Here is a 20,557-nt window from a genome sequence, read left to right as displayed (position 1 = left end):
AGATGATTTTAAAAATCTTTCCCATTCTAGTACCAGAGAGCAAGATGTTCCCGAGTCATTAAAGAAACTGCTTGAAAAAATACATGGTCTTGTTAGGACCTATAGCAAAACTCAGCTGTAAATAGTGTTAGGGATATTATGGAAGCTGTGCTATTAAAACATGCATAAGATACCTCATGTGGTTTTCTTGAGATTATGTGTTTTCTGTACATACAGGGAGCCATAGGAGGAAACAGTGTATGTGCACACTACTGTGGAGGATACGTTGCATTCGTTATCTTTGTAATTTTAAAGCTGCAGTCTTTTTAAGACACTGCTTTCTCATACTTCCAGCTTTTTTTTTTAAATAAAAGCGACATTTGGGGGTTCTTTTCATTGCTCGATCTATGCCCAAAGGTGAATTCTTTTCATGAAATTTGAACAGTCTGTTGAACTTCTTAGAAGTAAAACTGACATGCTTTCCTTTAAAAATCTCTAATTAATTTTTTATTGATATAGCTGTGAAAAAGTCTGTTGGATTTTGAAAATTAGTTCAGATAGAGTCCAAATGAAGAATTAACTCAGCTTGTTTTGAAAAAGCTGGGGTTTTTGTCTGTTAGATGGGCTTTTGCACTGGATTTTGAAAATTTGTAGAAATAACGATATTTCACAGCAGAGACAAAGGATGGCATGAGATCATTACAAACTGGAAAACACAGAACAGCAGAAAAGGGTTTCTCACGTGCCCATGTCTTGAATTAAGGACATTTAAATATCTAACTTCATACCTTCTGTAACATTTGTGTGTAAAGTGCTTTCATATCACACATGTATATGTGACACTTATTTATAGATTTTTAATTATGAATTTATGAGCTGTTCCTGTGTTCTAAAGAGATTATGCAAGATTGCAAAATTGAGGCCTGAGCTTTGTTTCCAATGCGTGATGCATGCCCATGTGTGAGTTTTGTCTTTGCTGCGAATCGCAGAAAGAACAGGCATGCGTTATTTTTATTGCTGTGTTCAGTTGTCTGTACTTCATTATATGTTTTGTTACACTGGTTAAGGACTAGACTCACGCTGTTCTAAATACCTAATGCGGTTTGCTGCCAGCAGGTATTGCCAAATATACTCAGTGCTCTTGAGCAGCTCTAGTTTTGCCTCCTGAGCTTTTACTGTTTCCTCTGCTGGGATATTATTATCACGATGCTACAAAACCTGCTGAATTATTGTCTTAATGTTATTCTACCTGATACTTTGTTTTGTGAATAATGGTAACCACTCTGGAGTGAAAGGACAAACTGATTTATAAATTTAGTAGAAGACAGAGCCTATATTGATTTTATTTTATAGCAATAATTGCTTGTCAGGGTATACATTTCGTTTCCTGCAATGGACATATGAAGCATCTATCAGGATGACAACACACCTTGTATTTTATTATGACAGCGTGATATAGAAAGATGTAGGGATTTGGGCCAAGAAGATGCTCCTGGTAGAATTCCAATGAGGGGATGCATGCAAGGGAATGGGAGAGACTAGAGGACATGCTCTGTAGGTAGTGTGGGACAGGAAAGAAATCATCCTTTCGGCTTGCTCATCTGGCGGAGGAGCTGCGTGCTTCGCATTTTGCCTGGGTTTGGTGCAGCATTGGTTGTTTTTTCTTACTGTTTTTAAGCCAAATCCTGAATCCACTAATGTCAGTGGGAGTTTTTGCCATTGGCTTTACTAGGACTGGGACTTAACACCTCATGAGTAATTTAGAAGCTCTCATGTCTTTTTAAAGTTATGACATTGCATTACCCTTTTCCGGGACCGAATTTTTAAGATGTAATCATTCCAAAAATGTTGCTTTCCTCTTTTTCAGATAGATCATGTGGTCCGTGGCCATGTCGCCTTCCCGGAATTACAGTCAAAAGCTGCAGCCAGGTCACTTTTCTTATTCCTTTATCACAAACCTGCCGTACAAATTGATGATACACTGTATTCTTGGCAGTGCAGAATTGCACTGCTGTATCCTTATTCTGAAACAGGGGAATTAACGGTCTGATAGTGCATTGGAGGTATTTACAAAGGCTTGCCAGCTGATTGCTCAAAGATGAAAACTTTAAACTCCCCTCAGATACCTTTGGCATATCTAAGTGGTGATATTAACTTTCTGCTTTTCAGCTTCTTTTATATCCAGCCCCGGGTATTTCTTGATACCATAACATCAGCCCTGTTCAGCAGACGTCTATGCCTTGTGGTAATGATGTGTCTTAATTTGTAGGTTGCACTATTAAGCTCAAAGGGCAAGATACAGCTTAATTAGGAATATAATATGCAATATATTTGGAACAGTAATCTAAAGGAAGGTATAGCCACTGTATGAAAAACTCCTGCAGGGCAGCACAAAAGAACAGAGAAACCCAAGATGAATTTTCAGACAAAACTTAAGATGTAGGAGTGAATTGGAGGTAACTCCAGCATTTCTTGAGCAGGAGGCTGTGCACCATATGGAATTTTAGTTTGATCTGCTTTAGAAGTGGATGAAGATAGTCCAGACACTTCTGTCAGATCTGGACTTTCTCAAGCTACTTTGGCTTGGATTCCTGTTAAGATGGTTCACATCACTCCCAGAGAGATCCTAGCTGAACAGTTAAGCACACTGGATGAAAATTTGATTTTCTTTTAATTTCTTTTTCCTCCTTGGATTAAAGAAGAAAACCAGCAAACTTGGCATTTTATCTTCAGTTTATCACTCTGGTGTAACAGGCAAGGGTCAGTCCTGGTAGCAGTATTAAGTGCATGCAATTATACGGTTATTTTCAGTCCTCCCTGGGAAGATAAAGCTACCTGGTTTCTCTGGATGACCCTTCCATGCTTTGTAGTGCCCAATACCTTGCGTGTTTGTGAAGAACTTGCCCAGGATTCCCAGAAATGTACTGGACTTCATTCAGTGTGAAATAGATTTGTGCTTCCTAGAATTCTCTTTGTTGTTTTTTAAAAAAGGAAATCAGGAAATAAATGCATCTGTGTATATTTGGGATAAGGATTGATCTGGGTTTTTTCCCAAGATTTTGGCTTCCAGGCCATTTTTCCAGTGCCCCCATATGAAGAACAAGCATAAGCCAAACAATTAGTTTAGTCTGTAATGCCAGGATAAACCATTTTTTTCATGTTCGAAAAATGAGTATACAGTAGCCTGCTTGGCTATACTAGGTCTGATACTGAACTGACTGACCGCAGCTAATTTCATAGTGCAAAAAGCTTGGATTGTGGTGTGAATAGGACACCAAACACAGAATATTGGGAATAGAACTCCATGTTATCCGAACGGATGGTGTCATAACTTTGGTTTGACTCTCCTGCAGTGAGTAGAACTGTGGAGGACAGCACTGATAAAAAGGGTTATACTATTTTATAAAAAGGATAATAATTTATGAAGTTAATTTGTTCAATGGTATTTTTATAATGCTTTTCAGATATTACTCTCCTAATGAAATATTTGGATAGCTGTAAATTTAGTAAACAAGTCTCTTATTGTTTCCCCCTACCCCCTTTCTCCCTGTCCTTCTCAAATATTGGTTAAATTTAAAGAATTTAGTGTGAACAAACAAAAATCAGGAACTTTGTAACTTGAACTGATTTTTTCTCCTTATTTATTCATTTCTTTCTACACATGGAGCACAAGCTTCAATCCTTATTGTAGGGCCTAGTAGCAGTAGCTATACAAGTACAAGGGATTATTTTAGTGAACAGTGTTGGCCCAAACTTTGGATTATGTGTTTACTTACATTAAGTCATATACTTAATAAGAACATAGTGTCTTGTTCTGGGGGATTGCTGGTGATGATGATAAATTACTTGCCTGGAAATCTCAGTAGAATATTTCAGAGAATCTGGTTTAGTATTTTTAGTATATTCTCTGTGTGGGTGTAGGAATTTGTATCTGTTCAGCCATTGCAAATTGTCATCGAAAGAAAACAAAATGGGAATTCTATTTGTATGTGTGCAATTGCACACTACCTTTACTTCCTACATTAGGTGCAACACTGTGAAGAGTTAGGCTGGTTTTGTAGTGACAAAAAGCACATGCATGTCTGGATCACTGAAAAACAACATCTGAGGTCCCATATCCCTGCCTCTTACTTGCTGCTGCCTATCGCTACTTCTGCCTTCCCAAGCCTGTCTCTCCTTTCTCCCAGGCTCCCGGTGCTAATAGGTAGGTTCGGCAGCAGCAAACTGTCTGGCGAGCAGCTGATCTCAGAAGCTTCACTGTGCAGACTGCTGTTCCTCTGCCTACACCAGGAGCAAGAGTTTGCAAGCTGCATTTATCACTGTTTCAGTAATTTGTGGTAACTTGTTAGGGCGCGAGTGGCTTGGACGGACTTGCCAGAAACCAGCTCCTACTGACCACTTGTGCTGCAGACCAGTCTTGTGCAACCCTCCCAGTACTATTCCTATGTTCTCTTTTCCCTTCTTTTACTGGAAATACAGAGGGTTGAATTACATGAGGATTTTCTGGACAGCTTTAAATTTAGCATTTGGTCTAACTAATTGACATGCTCTGTGAGCAACAAAACTTGGGGTTTTTCATGCAATTCAGTGAGTGGCAGAAATTGCTGTGCATTGCACTTTTGCTCTTCAGTCTGTATATTGTGTAGGTCTGACATCTGGCCATCACCGATATGTTGAATCCTGTACAGGTAGGCTACAGCAGTAAATAAAAAAAAAAAAGAATATGATCATTTATGCTTTAAAGTTTCAATATTTCTGTTTCCTAGAATAAGAGTTTCTAATCTTCTGAAGGAAAAAAGTGTCTTAACTGTTTGACAGCAAAGATTATATGCCCTTTGGTGTTTTGTGAAGTGCTGTGTTTTAGGGCTGAATTTCCTTTCCTACACTTCTCAATGCCATTTCCCCATCTAAAGAGCTGTCTTCTGAAAAACAGCGTTGAAGTTACACACACGGTATCTATCAGCCATTCTGGGATCTTTCAAACAGAATATAATAATCACATCTGGCAGTTCTCTGTACCTCTAGATGCTTTATAGCCCTTTTTTTTTTAGATTTAGAAATCCAAAATTTTAGATTTATTTTTCCCAAAAGAGACCTGCTGGCATGTTCCAGGATTCCTGAACAGATTCAATACCAACCTCTTGTTGCTTTCTGAAGTTATGTCCCAAATATGAACATAACCCTGAGCAAACTTGCATTGATTTCTTATTTTCCGCTTTCAGTATAGTTCTTTTTTAATAGCAATAGCTTGTGCTCAGCTCTGCAAGTCAGATCCAGCTGTTACTGATACCTTCTTGTAGAAGTGAAGAGAAAAAGCTCCAGAGAGCTGATGGTGTAATACTACATATAACACAAACACGGTAGAAACTGGAACTGGCAAGTGTTTGAAGGATTTTGCCAGTCACTCAGTCCAAGTGTAGTGCCTTGAACCCATATCTATATGTTGAAAAAAAAATAAAAGGTGTGAGAAAAAAGTGTCATTCCAAGGTTATGTGGGTCTTAAGCATGTTTGGCTGAACTCCAGCCTCTTTTGTACAGTCCCTGTGTTCTGTCGGAGCTGCACGAATGGCTAATCCTTGCGAGAGTAATCAAACAGGATGGAGATCAGGTAGAAGCTGGGATGTCTGGTAGGTCTGTGGTTGAGTGAAGCTTTCCTTTCTTTTCCTTCCCAACAGGCAAGCCATGATTTAGACTGGAAATAAAGTGACTTTGTCCTTAGCATGTACTGCTTATAGGGCCGTCTTTAGGGATGTAGAAAACAGGGCCACTTCTACAACACGGGGGAAAAAATGGTTGTGACCTCAAAATTATCATAATTCAGGTCCAGGAAGACACATAAAGTACATTTTAAAGTACATGAATAATGATGTGAATTAGTTATTTTAATGTCTTCCAAGTGTACTTCATTTGGAATGATATCCTCTGATAGCATACACATGGTAAGGTATAATTGAAAAAACATGCAGCTGAATGGTTGAATGCAAAGTATAAATATACAGCTGCTAGCAGGTCAGAAGTCAAACTAGTAAAGCATATGCCAAATTCCCTCCGGGATCTCATTAGTGCATGATTGAATATACATGTAGAGGCTAAATGAATATCACTGTTTGGGTCTACAGTGGATGAGACAATGGCTAATCAATTGTAATTAGGGTTAGATGCTATTATTGACCCACATGTCTAGAATTAAATGCCCCACTTGGAGATTTCCGAGGAGCTGAAGAATATATATGCATCTGTTTATGATACTATGAATGTTTGAAAAAATGTTCTAAGCATAATTGCCACATTTTTTAAATGGAATGTCACAAGAGTCATTGCAAGCCAAAGCACTGAAGAATTCACTCTTAGCCCCGAGATGACTGCTGGTCCAGGAAAAAGCCCGTTGGATATTGTGGAGTTGGGTGTAGTATCTGAACTTAGATACAGTCATGTTCAGGCCCATGTTCTGCTCCTCCCTAAAATAGCAGCCACTTGCTTTCTCTCCTCCACCCTTAGTGCTGCATTTTAATCATAACACACTGAAATAATTATGGTTTAAAAAAGGAAGGCTGTTAAGTCCAGTGCTGTTGATTAGAGAATTTTTTAAACATTTGTGAAGGAATTTGATTTTCATTTCTGTCTGGAATCCTTCTTGTTCCTCTCTCAGCTTTCTTTTCTCCAGCTTTCTCATTCACAATGTCAGCACCTTTCTGTCAGAGACAAGCATCATCAGCCCCCAAAATATCAAGCAGCTCTGGCTGGTCGAGGGACCTGTGGGAGTCAGTGTACAAACCCAGGATCACAAACTGCCGTTATCTCTGCTCATCCTGGGAAGCAGGAAGGCTGGACATCCCCGCTGCCCACCCCTGCAGTGCCACGGGCTTGGCGAGCATGTCGGTTTGCCGTTCTCCCCCTTTGTTTGAAGTTTGGGATTTGGAATTCTTTGATGGGTTTTCTGCATTTGATGGTAGTACAAATCTTTAATGTTTGATAAATAACCTCCCCCACTCTTTCTCCAACTTGTTTTTCTTCTAGTGCTCACAGTATATATACATACTTGAACAGTCACCTGGATCTGATTAAGAAATCTTTGCCTGTGGGTTTCCTCACTGTTGATTTACATGTTTGGCCAGATTTCCATGGTAACAGATCTCCCTTAACAGATCTGACACTAAAGGGCATGGTAAGAAACAGCCTGTCTTTGCAAAAAGGTCAATACAGGGTAAAAAAAAAAAAAAAAAAAAAGCTTGGAAGGAACTTTTTGCCAATTTTGAGCGTACTCCTCCTTAGCTATTTAAACTATCCCATAGGATTTGGGTTTCATGCTGCATTTCGAAGTATGCTAATGTTTCAGTAGAAAACCAGAGATCCTTGTAGCTGAGATATCACTGCAGCCACATTTATTTGATAAAAATATGAGGAGTGTTCTGTGTATCCCAGTATCTTTCCTAGAAACCACATTTCGGAGCACTGACTAGCGGTGCTTGCTGTTGTTACCTCACCTGTCTGCCGAATTTTGTGCATCTGTTATAAAGAATTTCAACACAAATATTTGGGTATGCCTATCTGGGAAAGGAATGAAATATTCTGAGGAGAGATTGCTTGATTTAAACAGATAGATGTTCAGTAAATGTGCTGTGTTAGAGTTGTCGGGTAGTGAATTTTAACAGAAACTGAAAAGCTCCTCTGCTTATTGTTAAAAATGGGCATAAATGTTCTCATGACTGGAAATGTGCAACCGTGGTGCTTCATACAGCTTTGTTCAAAGGTGAACCTGATCTCACGCCGGCTTGTGGTTTTAAAATTGCTGCTTTTGGAACTTAAAGAAATTGAAATACTGTGTTCTGTATGAAGACGTTTTCAGAGCATTACAGTCAGGGACCAGAAAGAGCACTGTTGGGAAGCTCACCAGATAATCTCTGCTGGGGCGATTTTCAGCCCATCTTTTAATGTTTGGAAGTTTCCTTTCACTGACCTTCATGGTGGTGGATCAGCTAGGTAACAAGCCAGGATGTTACTGTGCAGAACTGTAACAGAAGAGTATCGTAAGCATCTAATTTGGTGATATCAAAATACCTGGTGATTAATGTGAAAATGTACTTCAAAATGCCATATTATCCTTGAAGTGAGCATCTCAAGCTACTCACCAGCACCAAAACCTGCTGTATGTGAGGATGAGATAGGAAAGAGTAGGCGTAAGCACCGCAACACATTTTATACCACAAATGAGGGAAACATTAAAAAAAATAGATGGCTTATATATTTTTGTGTCCTAATAATACCTGTATTATTTTGTGAAACAATTATATGCTGCAGCAGAATCAGAATTTCCTTGCTGTGATGGCTGCATGCGAATACTGGCAATGCAACACATTTTTTCTGCCACAATTATGGCTGCATTCAGATCTTGCCTATGCTGATAATAATCCAGTGTAACTACAGTGCAGTATTGATTTATGTCAGAGTAAAGGAGGTTAAGATATACTCTTTAATTATGAATTGTGTTTCAGTGTTAGGGTGCTTGGAAGGGAGGGGGAGAAATGCTTTTAAAAAGTTATTTTTGTGTAATATCATTTTCATATTATTACATTAAATACATTCACGAGCAATATCTGAGTCATAACATAAAACTGTCAGAGTTAATCTATCTCTAATCCCATAGAATATGCTGTTTGTTCTTTATTTCTTTGCAAGGGCAAGAACAATTTATGTGGTTCTTCCCCAGATCAGGAATAACATGTTTAACATAACATTATGTGTACAGCTCACAAAAGCAGGGCTTAGAATTAGCACTTAAAACTTGTTACAACAAGAAATCGTAGAAAATAATAGAGTTTTGCTTTGGCTGGATTTGTACATTTTCTTTTTGATCTTTGCACAGGTTGTTGGACTAACATTGTCTCGGGGTCTGGATGAACTTGCCCTTATCTACTTGGCCACGATTCAAGCCATTGCTGTAAGCCATTTTAAGTGCATAAAAGAATAAATGAATTGTCTCGTGTTCTGTGGCAGACTGATCATTCCCTTCTGCTAAACAGAGTTCTAATAATAGATGAATTCACTTAATGGCCTTCTTAAAGGAGCAAGGTATTGTTTACCCACAGTGGTGACTACTCCCTTCTGTAGGATAGACTGCGCAGAAAATGTTCCCCTAAAAAGTTTTCTCCTTATGGCAGTTCTGGAAATGGAGCTTTTGCCTCTAGTGCGGATGTGAGGAAAGAGGCTGATACTGTACGGGGCAGTGTTAACATCATGGGCTGTCAAGAGGGAAGCTGAGAGGGCGGGGAAAAAAACCAAACCTTTGGTAACTGTATGAAGGAACTTGCGCTCCCATAAAATGCCTCAGCTTCAGATTGTTCCTAAATCCATGGATTTCCCCTGCTTGCCTGTTAGATGAGTCAGGACTCTGTACCGCAGCAAGTCGGAGTGGGTCTGTGATTCAGGTCACAACGCAGCAGAGCAGATCTCGGTCCTCCCTCGGCTTCCCTGCTGCCAGGCGAGCGGTGCCTCGTGCGCAGCGTTACCAGCGCGGGGCTGTGTTTCTGTGAAAGCAGGCGGAGGGACCGTCTGTATGAAAACGCCCTCGATGTTTGCTAACGTGCAGAGATGGGTAATTTTATTGGAATACTTTTGTTTCTGCCCTGATTTTCTCTGGAACTCAGGATTTCCAGTTGACAAGAAGTTCCAGTTGTGAAGTGAAAACCTAGGTCGAAGCAGTTGCTTTGAAACCCTGGTGCAGGGTATTTTCAACGGGGCGTGCTATCGCTAGGCATTTGGTGACTGAAATGGGCATTCCTTTAATATCCTTTTTGTCACTGTTTCTTAAAAAAAAAAAAAAGTTAGTTTGTTGAACTTGAGGTGTTTTTGCAAAACATTAACAGTTTGATGAATTGGGGAGTTTTCCTGACAAAACTCTGTTTGGTTGGAAAACTTCCAAACTCCTCTACTGGTTAAACAACAACTTTGCTAGGCTGGGTCAGCCATCTGGGATGTGGAGAGTGGGCGGCTGCTGTAAATTTACTGTGAATTGTACATCTTATGTGTTAACCCTCCCTCTCCAGCAAATAACGAGAACTTAACCCCAGCCTGGAATTCCTCCCTGTGAATTTGGAACCTTTTTCAGATGAATGTAGCTTGGTTATACCTGATGTTTCAGTATAATCCCACCATTTAAATAAGAATGTTTAGGAGGCTTTAAACAATGCCAGCAACTGATACTGCCCCCTGAAAGAAACCTTCCAGTATGGAACAGGTGTTCTGTTATTGTATCCTGCTAACGAAGTGGAAACCTTCTCTGCTGGAAGTCCTGGGAAAGTCACCTATTATCTCATCATATGATCCAACTCCATTTTTATTGGAAGATGCAAATACTGTGTTGAACACTACATTTAGCATCTGCATATCTTTTTGACAGCTAATTGCGCTGATCATGAGATTTAATATAGAAAGGCCACACCATAGTTTTCATTGTAAGTTAATGGAAATTCATTTTTCTTAAAACACTATTGAAACAGTAACTAAAAAGTAGACAGAGTAGACTTGGTTTGACTTGATATATTTGCTAACTGCTAATGTGATACCTAGGAAATTTAGTTCTCCTCCCATACTCCATCACTTCCAATTTTAGCTTCACTTTTGTTGAAGGAAACAGTTCTTGTTCAGGACAACCCCAATCCTTTACCGTTTGCTGCCTTCAATGGGTGCAAGATAGACTGTAAACCTCAGTAAAAATCTTGGAAGAAGTGTAGGCGTGCCCACAGAATGTTAATCTCTAGTTTCTTTTCAGCGGGAGACGCTTTTTTCTTTTTATATAAAATTTGCATTTGAAGCCCCTCAATTTGCATTTTCTCCAATCCAGGATTAAATTAGTTCCCCCCCACCCGCAGTTAAATAAGTCCAGCTTTAATTTAAATTGCTGTGTGAATACAATTTTCCAGGCAGGTAAACACAAAATAATTTTCACAGCATGTTCTTTCTCAGAGTCTTTGCCGTGTATGTTGTGAGAGAAGTTGGTAATAAATTTGAATTTCAGAAGTAGTAAAAGAAAATATCCTTTTAACTATTCACTGCAAAATGCGATGCAACAGTTGGACTGATGAGAACCTGATCAGAGATATAATTGTGGCTGTCAAGCCCGTTCTGAGGAGACAGACTCTCTTTAGAGCAGTTTATTTTTCCATAATTAAAATTGTGGCAGTGTGATTTGGAAATTAGCCCTCTGTCAATAGGGAAGCGATGGATTTAGTCAGCTGGTGTTGCGGCTGCTTGAGTTCCTCATCACCGCTTGCCTGAAAAACCAAAATACATTGGAAGGCCTATCCAGAATGGTGCCAGTCATTCATAGTAAACGTCTCCAGTCTGATGAAACTCCATTAGCTCCAATTTTCAGTAGCTTTTATTTGAAGAGGGGTTTATTGCAGACTGCAGACCTCTTAGTGAACTTGCAGCATAGCATAAAGAAAACTTCAACGATGGTTTGTGAAAACTTTCACCAGACTGTGTTTTGTGGGGAATCTACCTACAAAATGTCAGCTTGGGCAAAATTTTGGCTTGAGTTCGGCGTTTTGTCGAGTCTGAGCTTCAAAATTAACTTCCAAGGTATTAGAAAGAGCTGGGAATTATATTTTGGAGAAATAGTTTGTCAAAGAAAAGGAAAGTGTTCTTGGAAGAGGAAAGAGGGAGAAGGTTGACTCAATGAACAGTTGGAGGCAGGCAAAGCAAACAAAAAGAGAAAAGATTTTTTTTTTTAAATGGCAAAGCATTTGTTTTCATCATTCACAGCGCAGAACACTTTCAGGTTCTAATCTGAGTTTCTCAGAATGGAGACTGTAAATGAGAAGTTTAAAAATATGCCTACATTTTAGATGTTTCAATTAATCCAAGCATGAAATGGAACATATTATTTTGCATAGGGCAAAGGCCAAGAGAAATAGTAAGCCAATACAAAATTCTTCAGGTTTTCTTTTTTGCTGAAAAGACAGAAAATACAGGTTTTTATTTGCCCCTTTTTTTGTCCTGCTTTGCTGTTTGGCTTCAGGATTGAAATATCCTTACTGAGAGTGATTTTCAGGTGCTGTTATACAAAGTAAATAGATGGTTTTGGTGGGGATGTCTTTGTCATGTAGGTTTTACTTCTGGATCTGGAAATCTTTTCCATACTCTGCTGCATGTGGTCACAAACAGCTGCTTATCGCTGCTGTCAGATTTTCCTGGTGCCCATTTCTGTGTCTTCTCATAATCCCTGTCTTCACCCTTGTTGGTACTTCCCTGTAAGCCCCGTTTCTCTGTGTTATTGTGTACTGGTACGTCTTCACTTCTTCAGCCAGCCCAGGGTGTTTATTGCAATATGCTGTGCCCAAGTACTTCCCAAGTTTTTGTGCCATCTGTGTGATTCTTCTAGTTAATTACAAAATTACAATTTCTAATTAATTACAGTGCCTGTTGCTGGCTGGAAGCTAAGCAGAGGCCGTACCCCTGCAGGTCTGTTCCCAGCCCTCGGGTTACTGGAAGGCACAGTTAGTAGTATCATTCTTTTTAGCAAATTGCGCTTTAAGGTCTGTTCCTGTGGCTCCTCTCCTGTGCTCATCTGGGATTTTTTTTTTTATTTTTTCCCCGTTTTTGAAGTTAGGAACAAGACACATTTTGGAAACTATGCAGGCTGCAGGGCATCATATCAACACGCTGTTCCTGTGCGGTGGGCTGAGCAAGAACCCTCTCTTTGTGCAGATGCACGCTGACATTACTGGTAAGTTAGAGGAAGTGCGGGGAAAGGGGTGTAAAAGACTTTATTTTAGGTGGCTAAATACTTTGTCTTTGGAAAAATAAATACTTGCTTTATATAGAACTGTATTTTGCTGGTTGGCCAAAAAGCGTGTAATGAAATGTTACTTCCTGCAAGACTGGATTTCCTGAAATTTAAAGACATTCGAATACCACAGAGATGCGGTGCAAAGCTCCTTATGTCGTATTGTTAGAAAACAGACTTCTGGAGAAACCTCCAGCATGATTTCTAATCTGTGAATCTTAGACTTAGAGTTTTTTAAGAAAGTGTGATAGAATAAATATAAAAACTTTATATGGAATTTGTAAAACCGACATGTAAATTGCATGTCAGAGAGGTTTCTATCAGATTTTTCACAATTACTTGAATCGTTCTATAGAAATTGTTCCATTGTGAGATTACAAGAAGTTATTTAGACAAGGATAATGCCCACTACATTTTGTGAGAATGGTTTGCCTGAGATGTGTTTTACTAAAACCTCTGTTAGCTTCATCCTATTTGAATTCTGTTGGACTTCTCTGACAATCCTGCTCATGCTGGACGTTGTATCCATTATACAGAACAATTCTTTCCTGAATTACTTCAATGTCTGTATCATTCATGTGCTTTAGGGGACAATTTCTGGATTCTTGCTCCTGCATGGTGTGCCATTTGGTTTTGTAGAATTCCTGGTGGGTGGAATGTCCTGGGTATGTGATTCATTACAAAAGGTGGTCCCAGGCTTGCGTGGTATTTGTGGTCTCCCCTAAGCCTGTGTGTGTTGGACATCTTAGCACACCTGTGAGTCAGTTGAGTATACTTTGAAAAATGTGGAAAAAATAGCAAAATTTAGTGTAAAGGACTAAAGAGAAACTTTGAATGATGTGTGTTTTGGGTATATTTCAAATTCAGACCAGTTGAGCTGTCATGAATAAAGTTTAAGGCTCAGATTTGGGGCATTTGGTTTGGAGTTCTGACTTGCCCTAACATCAAACTGCACTTCATAACCTTGATGCAGGAGGAAAGATTAAAATATGCTTTATGCACTTACCTGAGATGAAAACAGACGTGGAAAAGCAAAAAGCATAATGCCTATTGACCTTAAAATTCACTAAATACATTGTAGTCAAAGTGACGCATTCTGTTGGTGAAAAATGATGTTGTGAAGTCCATGCCTTTCCTTACATAACTCAAAACTTTTAGGTGGATTTCAGCTACGTGTAGAGTTGGGATCCTGGTTCACGATGTGTAAAATAAAAGATCTTTGAAAAGGTATTCTGATTAAAATGTAATCAGAAGTTCTTTGACTGTAACTGATGGCCAAGTACAATTCAGTACAAAAAGGCCCTTTTGCAGTCTGGAGTTCTCCCCCATTTGTAAAATCAGTGACTGACAAGGGATGTCAGAGTTCATCTAACTGAAATGCTCTGGGTTGTGTTGAACTCATTAGAGCCTATCAGATAAAATAACTAACATTCCAGGATCAATCCCCCATTCTTTCCCGAAAAGAAAAAAATCTGAATATATTATTGTTAGCTGCAAATGCCCGTGACTCAGCCATGCAGACATCCAATAGATAATTTTGCAGGCCACTTAAAAAGTATCTTGATCTTTTTGTTTGCCTGGTAAGAATTCTGCATTCATTCTGATGATGCGGGAAATGTGCAGTAGATTTTAGAGCACGCTGAAAATTGCTTGCTGCTTCAACGCCTGGCAAACAGCCATGTAGCTGTAAACTTGAGTTGTAGATTTTCTCTTCCAAGTTGACCCAAGTCCTGAGCTGTGGTCCATCTGAACTGGAGGAATGCTCAGGTGACTGATCCTGCTCTAATGTTTTTAAGGTGGATTTGTTTGGTCAGAGAAACTTAAGGGATGCTGTAGTTACACTAGTTCGCTGTTAGCAGTCATCCCAGCAGTCAAACAACAAGGTCTCAAGATATCCACTTTCTTTCCCCGTCACTCTGCCTGTGCCAACTGTCGGAAGAAACAGCAGAAAGACCATTGTGGCACCTTTGTGTCACTCATTGAACGATGGCTGTAAGGAGCTTTACGCTGTGGGACAGTGCAAAGTTAGCGTCATGTAACAGGATGCCTGGGGTGCAAGAAGAATTTCCTTTGTATCAATAATTGCTTTTTATATTAATAATTTTATTTCTCATTTTGAAAAGCGTGTACTTGCCTTTTCCTCTGTAGGAGTTGTTCATGGCTCACTTTAGATCTTCCTCCAAATTTCAGCTCCTTTTAATGTTACAATTGGCTCTCAGGAGCAGCATTTTTTGGGACATAATATCATTGAGGCTATTCACAGAAGGAAGCCCTTCTCCCACCCCTGGGTTTGCATCATCATTTATTGAAGGAAATTTAGCTTGGTAATGGAAATTTAGACACATGCCAAATACTGTAAGAATATTAAATGATTTGGCTTAGTGAGGATGAACATCTAAGTGTAGCTAGAGAGGTATTTAGACTTAGGCTGTTGTTTTAGGTTGTTAAACGAGAATTAAGAATATGTTTGTCTTTTTCCTGCTGTTTTTGCACTAGTAATACAGGGCTTAGAAAACTTTGTGTGAACCAAGGGAAATTATATTTGTGATAGTATTCATGGGTGATGAAACAACAATTTTTAATTCTACTTCAGAATATATATTGAGTTTGATTGTTTGATTGTTTTTCCAGTGTTTTAATCTTGTTTTCAAGTATCTAGCACAATTTGGAAGACAAGATTTCTCTTATTATTTCATACTTAGCTTGTGAAAGTTTACTAGTCATAATTTCATGTCTTCCAGCTAAACCAGACTGGCTTTGTTGGCTATATATTTAAAAACAAACACAAACAATCTTTTTCTTTGTTCGTTGCAAAAGAAACAAAAAGGATACCACCCTGGTTTTCCCTCAAGGTCAACTTTTCATAGGCACGTGGGTTTGGAGAGTGTGGGTAACAGGTTTCTACCAAGCCCTTTGAGATAAATAGACAGTGTCAAAGATCTGGGGGTTTGTTCTTTAGTGTGAGTGATGTTCTGCATTAATATTTTGCTGAAGTTGTTTTATTTAAATTCTGCATTTTTCTTGGAGCCTGGAACCACAGAGCAGAAAGATTTACATTAATCTGCTATACGCTGTAGCTCTGAATGGAGTTGTGAACGTGGTTTTCAAGTCCTTTTGATTCCTTTTTTCTTTGTCCTTTTTGCTTTAATTCTTTATTGTGCCGCTAGTACAGTGCTCCAGTATTCCTCCTAACAGAGGCATGGCTTTTTCTTGTATAGGCAAGCCTGTTGTCCTGTCCAAAGAAGTGGAGTCTGTTTTGGTGGGTGCTGCTATTCTTGGAGCTTGTGCTTCTGGGGATTTTACATCTATACAGGTATGCAGTAGCTGTTCTGTTTTTTCTTCCTCGGTTTTAATGCATTTTACACTTTGACATTTGGCACCATGTACAGACTTTAATTCAAGTGGAAAAGTTTGTACCTTCTGCACAGCCGGACAAGAGCCAGCATTGCTTTCTCTCCACCCTCTGTTTAACTCCATATGTTATTTAGGTTTATTGAAGATACATTTGTCTTCTGACTGTAGGGGCATGCAGGTAGAAGCTGCTCTCTATGACATTAGGCCATGTAATTTTACAGACAGAAAAAAGTTCTGATCCTGCAAGAAGGTCATGCTTTCATCTTGGTTGTATTTGTCCTACTTTCCTTCCTTCGTATTGGGGAATGTTGAACATAAGAAACAACATAGCCCTGTTCATGCAGTAAAAAATGACACACCTATACCTCTTGTCTTGCCCACAGTGAATGCAGAGGTAATAATGAGGATGGAACTTCATGTTTATTCATGTTATTTCAATCCATTAACAGTTGTAAAAGTAGCAGTAAGGGTTTTATGGTCGGTGGATCAGCCAAAGCATGACTTAGCTGCATTTCTGTAAACAGCAGTAGTGTACAGAAACCCGACGAAGGGTCTGAATGCCCAACATCATATCTGTTTTCCCAGCTGGCAATTCCACTAGTAGAAGACATGTCCTCTTCTCATGCTGCACAAGGACAGTGAAAAGAAGTACAGTGCATCCAACTGGACAAAGTTTTTTGCCAAGATGGTCCCTAGATACACTTTTCTTTGTGACATTAGGCACAGATATTTGTAGATGAAATTTTTGCACAAAAAATTCCTGAATGTATTTTCTGAATAGGGAGGTCAGCTTCTCAACCTAGTTAAATTGATGCAGTACCACTGGAATCAATAAACAGCTCAGCATAAGCTGAGGAACTGGGCCATGTTGGGCATTTTTCCGAATGTGAAATTTGCAAATGTGAATATTCTACAGTGCTATGTAGGTTAGCAGGAAGAAGAGTTTGCTTTCCTAAGAATTTTTCCATTAAAATTAATCCCATTGCAACAAATATATAGTACTGTATATATATCTGTATTTAATAATTCTGGTGCTTGTAAGGAGAACGCATCTTCCAAAACAAACCTTTCTTAGAGGTGCTGCTGCAAACATTCGTTTTAGTCTTTGCAAATAACCCTACCTGCTAATAGAGGGTTTGTGCTTAATTATTGTGCCTTCCAAAGCTCTTTGTTTGCTCAGTCTAATAGTAAAAGAGAAGATTGTGGGGTTTTTACCAATAACCTCTTTCCTTATGTCTGTGGTTGTTTGAAGGGGAGTTTTTACTGTATTTGTCCCAGTGACTGGTCACATTTCTCCGAATGATTTTTGGACATTTCCACTGTCAAAAGCAAAACGCTTAAGAGCTATCTCGTTTTCATGGGTGGGCTGTTCTCCATTTTCTAAAACTCAAGCATCTTTAGGACAGCTTGGAAATAGCACCCAAAGCCAGGATCCCTCAAAATGACTTCTGATAATCTTAGTCCAGCTTTAACATGCTCTGCTGACGAAAGGACCGGCTGCTGAACAGACACGTAACCCACTAGTGCTAAGCAATAGCAGCAGTGCTGCCAGGCTTCTGCCAGGGAATCCTGCGTGGAAGTATGTGCATGTGTGTCGTGTAGTACGTGCACAGTGAGTGGTGCTTCAGGGAGCTGGTGAGCCTGCAGAGCAGGGCTGTGCTTGTGTCTGTGTGCTAAATCTGGTGCTTTGGAGATGTAACCTGCATTATGTGTTAGAGCTGACCCGCTCGTGCATTCTGTCAATGTAGGGGTTCAGCACGGGGCAGCCATGTCAGAGCCACTGCTCCGGCAGTCTGCTCAGAAAATCGGGACGTGCAGGCAGGATCCTCAGAATCTAGCAGGCATCACTTTTCGATAGAGGAAAGAAAAACTGGCTCATCTAGGGAAGACCCAACTCTATGGTAACCTTATATAGTAACTAGAGTTAAGCTTTATTTAGTTTACAGTTAAGAAATGCATTGGAATTGCATGGTATTTCCTTAGGGGTGAAGGTTGCTGTTCCTCTCATACCCCTGTACTATCCTGATGCTTAGCCCTGTGGCATTCCATCGTTAGAATTTGGAAATGGGGAAGCATCTGCTGCAGAGACACACTGGGGGATCGATGCTCCAAGAACGGGCAGCTTGCTTCCCTCCGTACCACTGTGTGATGACCCCAGTCAGCACTGTACGTGAGACAGCAGGATTCTCACCCTTCACTTTCTTGGGCTGTTGGTCATAGTGGCTGGAACACTAAGGAGCGTTTCCTCTATCCTTTCGTATCCCTAAATAAGTTTCTTCTCACAAAGAAAGAAGTACCAACATACCTCCTGTCTCTTTTCCCTTTCTATAATACAGCAGTGACTATTTGCAGGATGCAGCATTTTTTTCTAATTCTTAATTTTCGTATTTTTTTATTCGTATTTTGAGTGGTTTGTGGGGTAAAGGTTTTCATGCTTTTTATTGACCACATCTGTATGAGTGCCAAAATTCTCAGTATGCTGAGCTTTTACAAAGAAACATTGGAAAGAAAGGTTATGGCACAATTTGTAACTATGCAGGTTAATTTGCTAGATTCTGTGTGGTTTTAAAAGCTCAAGCCCCTGGAAGCTGCAATTTCATCTTTAGTAATTCTATCAAGGAAAGATTTATAACCCCGATCTCTCATGCCTGGTCACCATATGTTGTTGCTTCAAAGAATGTTGACTTCCCTATTTTCCTCTTCATTTACTCTCTCTGCATTTTTCTCCTCTGTGGTAAAACTGAATTAAAACAATTGCTCTATCCAAAAGGGAAAAAAGGACATGCAGTGTGTTGAGTTATTCCCCATTGCATCTTCTGGTTATTTAGTCTCTAGAATCTCTGGAGAGGGGAGAAAATCTGAATTGCTTCTTGTGATTTGGCTTATCTTTTCATTTGCCCCTACAAATGTGACACCTTTTTTCTTTCGGTGGTTTTGTTACGTCTTGCTTGTTGTGCCTATGAACCGTAACACAGCCTGGCTGGGTCACAGAAGACAGTGCTGTGTAAAACAGTGTGACATAAGGATTTTTGAAATATACACTCTGTTTTAGGGTTTTGGGTTTTTGAAATGTGTGCTGCATTGAATGAAATAACCTTAACATTGCTGGCTTAGATGGGTCAATTTATTGGTTCTAGCCATTCCTTTCATGCTGAGCAGCAGGATCCTGGTTTTTTATGTGATTGTTTCTGTAGTAAAAATATAGTTTCCGGTTTAGCAAGCCAGCAATTCCTTCTCAGTAAAAACGTTCAATAAATAAATGTCGAAGTTTCCAGTATATCCTCGTTACTCTGCCTCACTTGTACGTAATTGAAAATGGGAAGAAGGTGCTGTTTGATTTGGCAGTCATCCAGCTCTTTTTTTTGGATAATGTACTCTCTGGGACAAAGCTGTACACCAGGGAACAGGATTATTGCCTTATAAATTCCTGCAGCCCCCTGACTATTCCTTAATTGCATATTAAAGCAATTAATAAAATTACCGGTATGAAACCAGATTACCAGAGTTATTTTGGATTTGATATCTTAATATGGGTCATTGTTACTGGCCAATGTGGAAGAGAAGAAACTTTGTATGATTTACCATAATGAATTTTATCAGTAACTTTCTGTAATCGGCTTTCTGTAATCTTTTTTGGTGTAAATCATTGAACTAGAAAATTAGGATCTACATGACTACAAGATTTTTCAGGTATAAAATTGACTTTTAAGGGAGGTGTAGTCTCTTCTTCATTAGTTTTGGTTGTTACGCAAGTTGGTGGTATATCCTGCAAAAAGACAGGGAAACACTTTTTCACTGTTCTTATAAAGCAGAATGGAGTTATATAAAATTAGACGGATTCTATAGAAAGAGGTGTTAGGTAATTACCTAATGTGGATTAGCTAATTATTTAGCAGCAGTAGCAGTTGAGCAAGTGAAGTACCCCTTAAGGACAATTTGCATCCCTGGAAGCAGCCCTAGGAGCTGTGGGGATCAAAGTCACCTGGCTCACCTTCAGGATAACAGACACAGAGGCCATAACTATCAGGGAGGCAGATTGCAGGCAGGGGCTTGAAGTTACAGTGGTGCAGGGGAAATGATTCTCTCACAACTCTGTACTAAAGGAACTCGAAAGAGTTTTGTTTGGGCACTGCTTGACTATGCTTGATTTAATGGAAGTGTCCTCTCAGTTGTCTAAGGAAGTTGTTGGGTGGTATAGCACAGAGGATAAAATCAAAGAACAAAACCCACAGATAACACAGGGTTTGTAAAGATCAGCCAGGAAGAACATGCGATATTCAGTGCATTCACCTCCTGACAATGAAAATGTCACAGACTATCAAGGGAGCTGGGCTTGCTTAGGCTGGAGAAGAGAAGGATGAGAGGGGACCTTACAAATGCCTACAAATATCTGCAGGGTGGGTGTCAGGAGGATGGGGCCAGACTCTTTTCAGTGGT

The 20,557-nt window shown here is 39.5% G+C and overlaps 1 protein-coding gene across 8 annotated transcripts in view; it reads left to right on the top strand.

The window, feature by feature from the left end:
- FGGY (FGGY carbohydrate kinase domain containing) overlaps positions 1-20,557 on the top strand; it is a 220,808-nt gene that overhangs the window by 175,215 nt on the left and 25,036 nt on the right. For all 8 annotated transcript variants that reach the window (XM_075424383.1, XM_075424386.1, XM_075424391.1 and 5 more), the window contains 5 exons: positions 1,847-1,908; positions 6,997-7,144; positions 8,843-8,917; positions 12,586-12,706; positions 15,985-16,079. In XM_075424383.1, the coding sequence (XP_075280498.1) occupies positions 1,847-1,908; positions 6,997-7,144; positions 8,843-8,917; positions 12,586-12,706; positions 15,985-16,079 (501 nt within the window). The remainder of the gene's footprint in view (positions 1-1,846; positions 1,909-6,996; positions 7,145-8,842; positions 8,918-12,585; positions 12,707-15,984; positions 16,080-20,557) is intronic.

Source organism: Opisthocomus hoazin, chromosome 6 (genome assembly GCF_030867145.1).
Source record: "Opisthocomus hoazin isolate bOpiHoa1 chromosome 6, bOpiHoa1.hap1, whole genome shotgun sequence".
Taxonomy (NCBI): domain Eukaryota; kingdom Metazoa; phylum Chordata; class Aves; order Opisthocomiformes; family Opisthocomidae; genus Opisthocomus; species Opisthocomus hoazin.
This window is presented reverse-complemented; position numbering and strand designations above follow the sequence as displayed.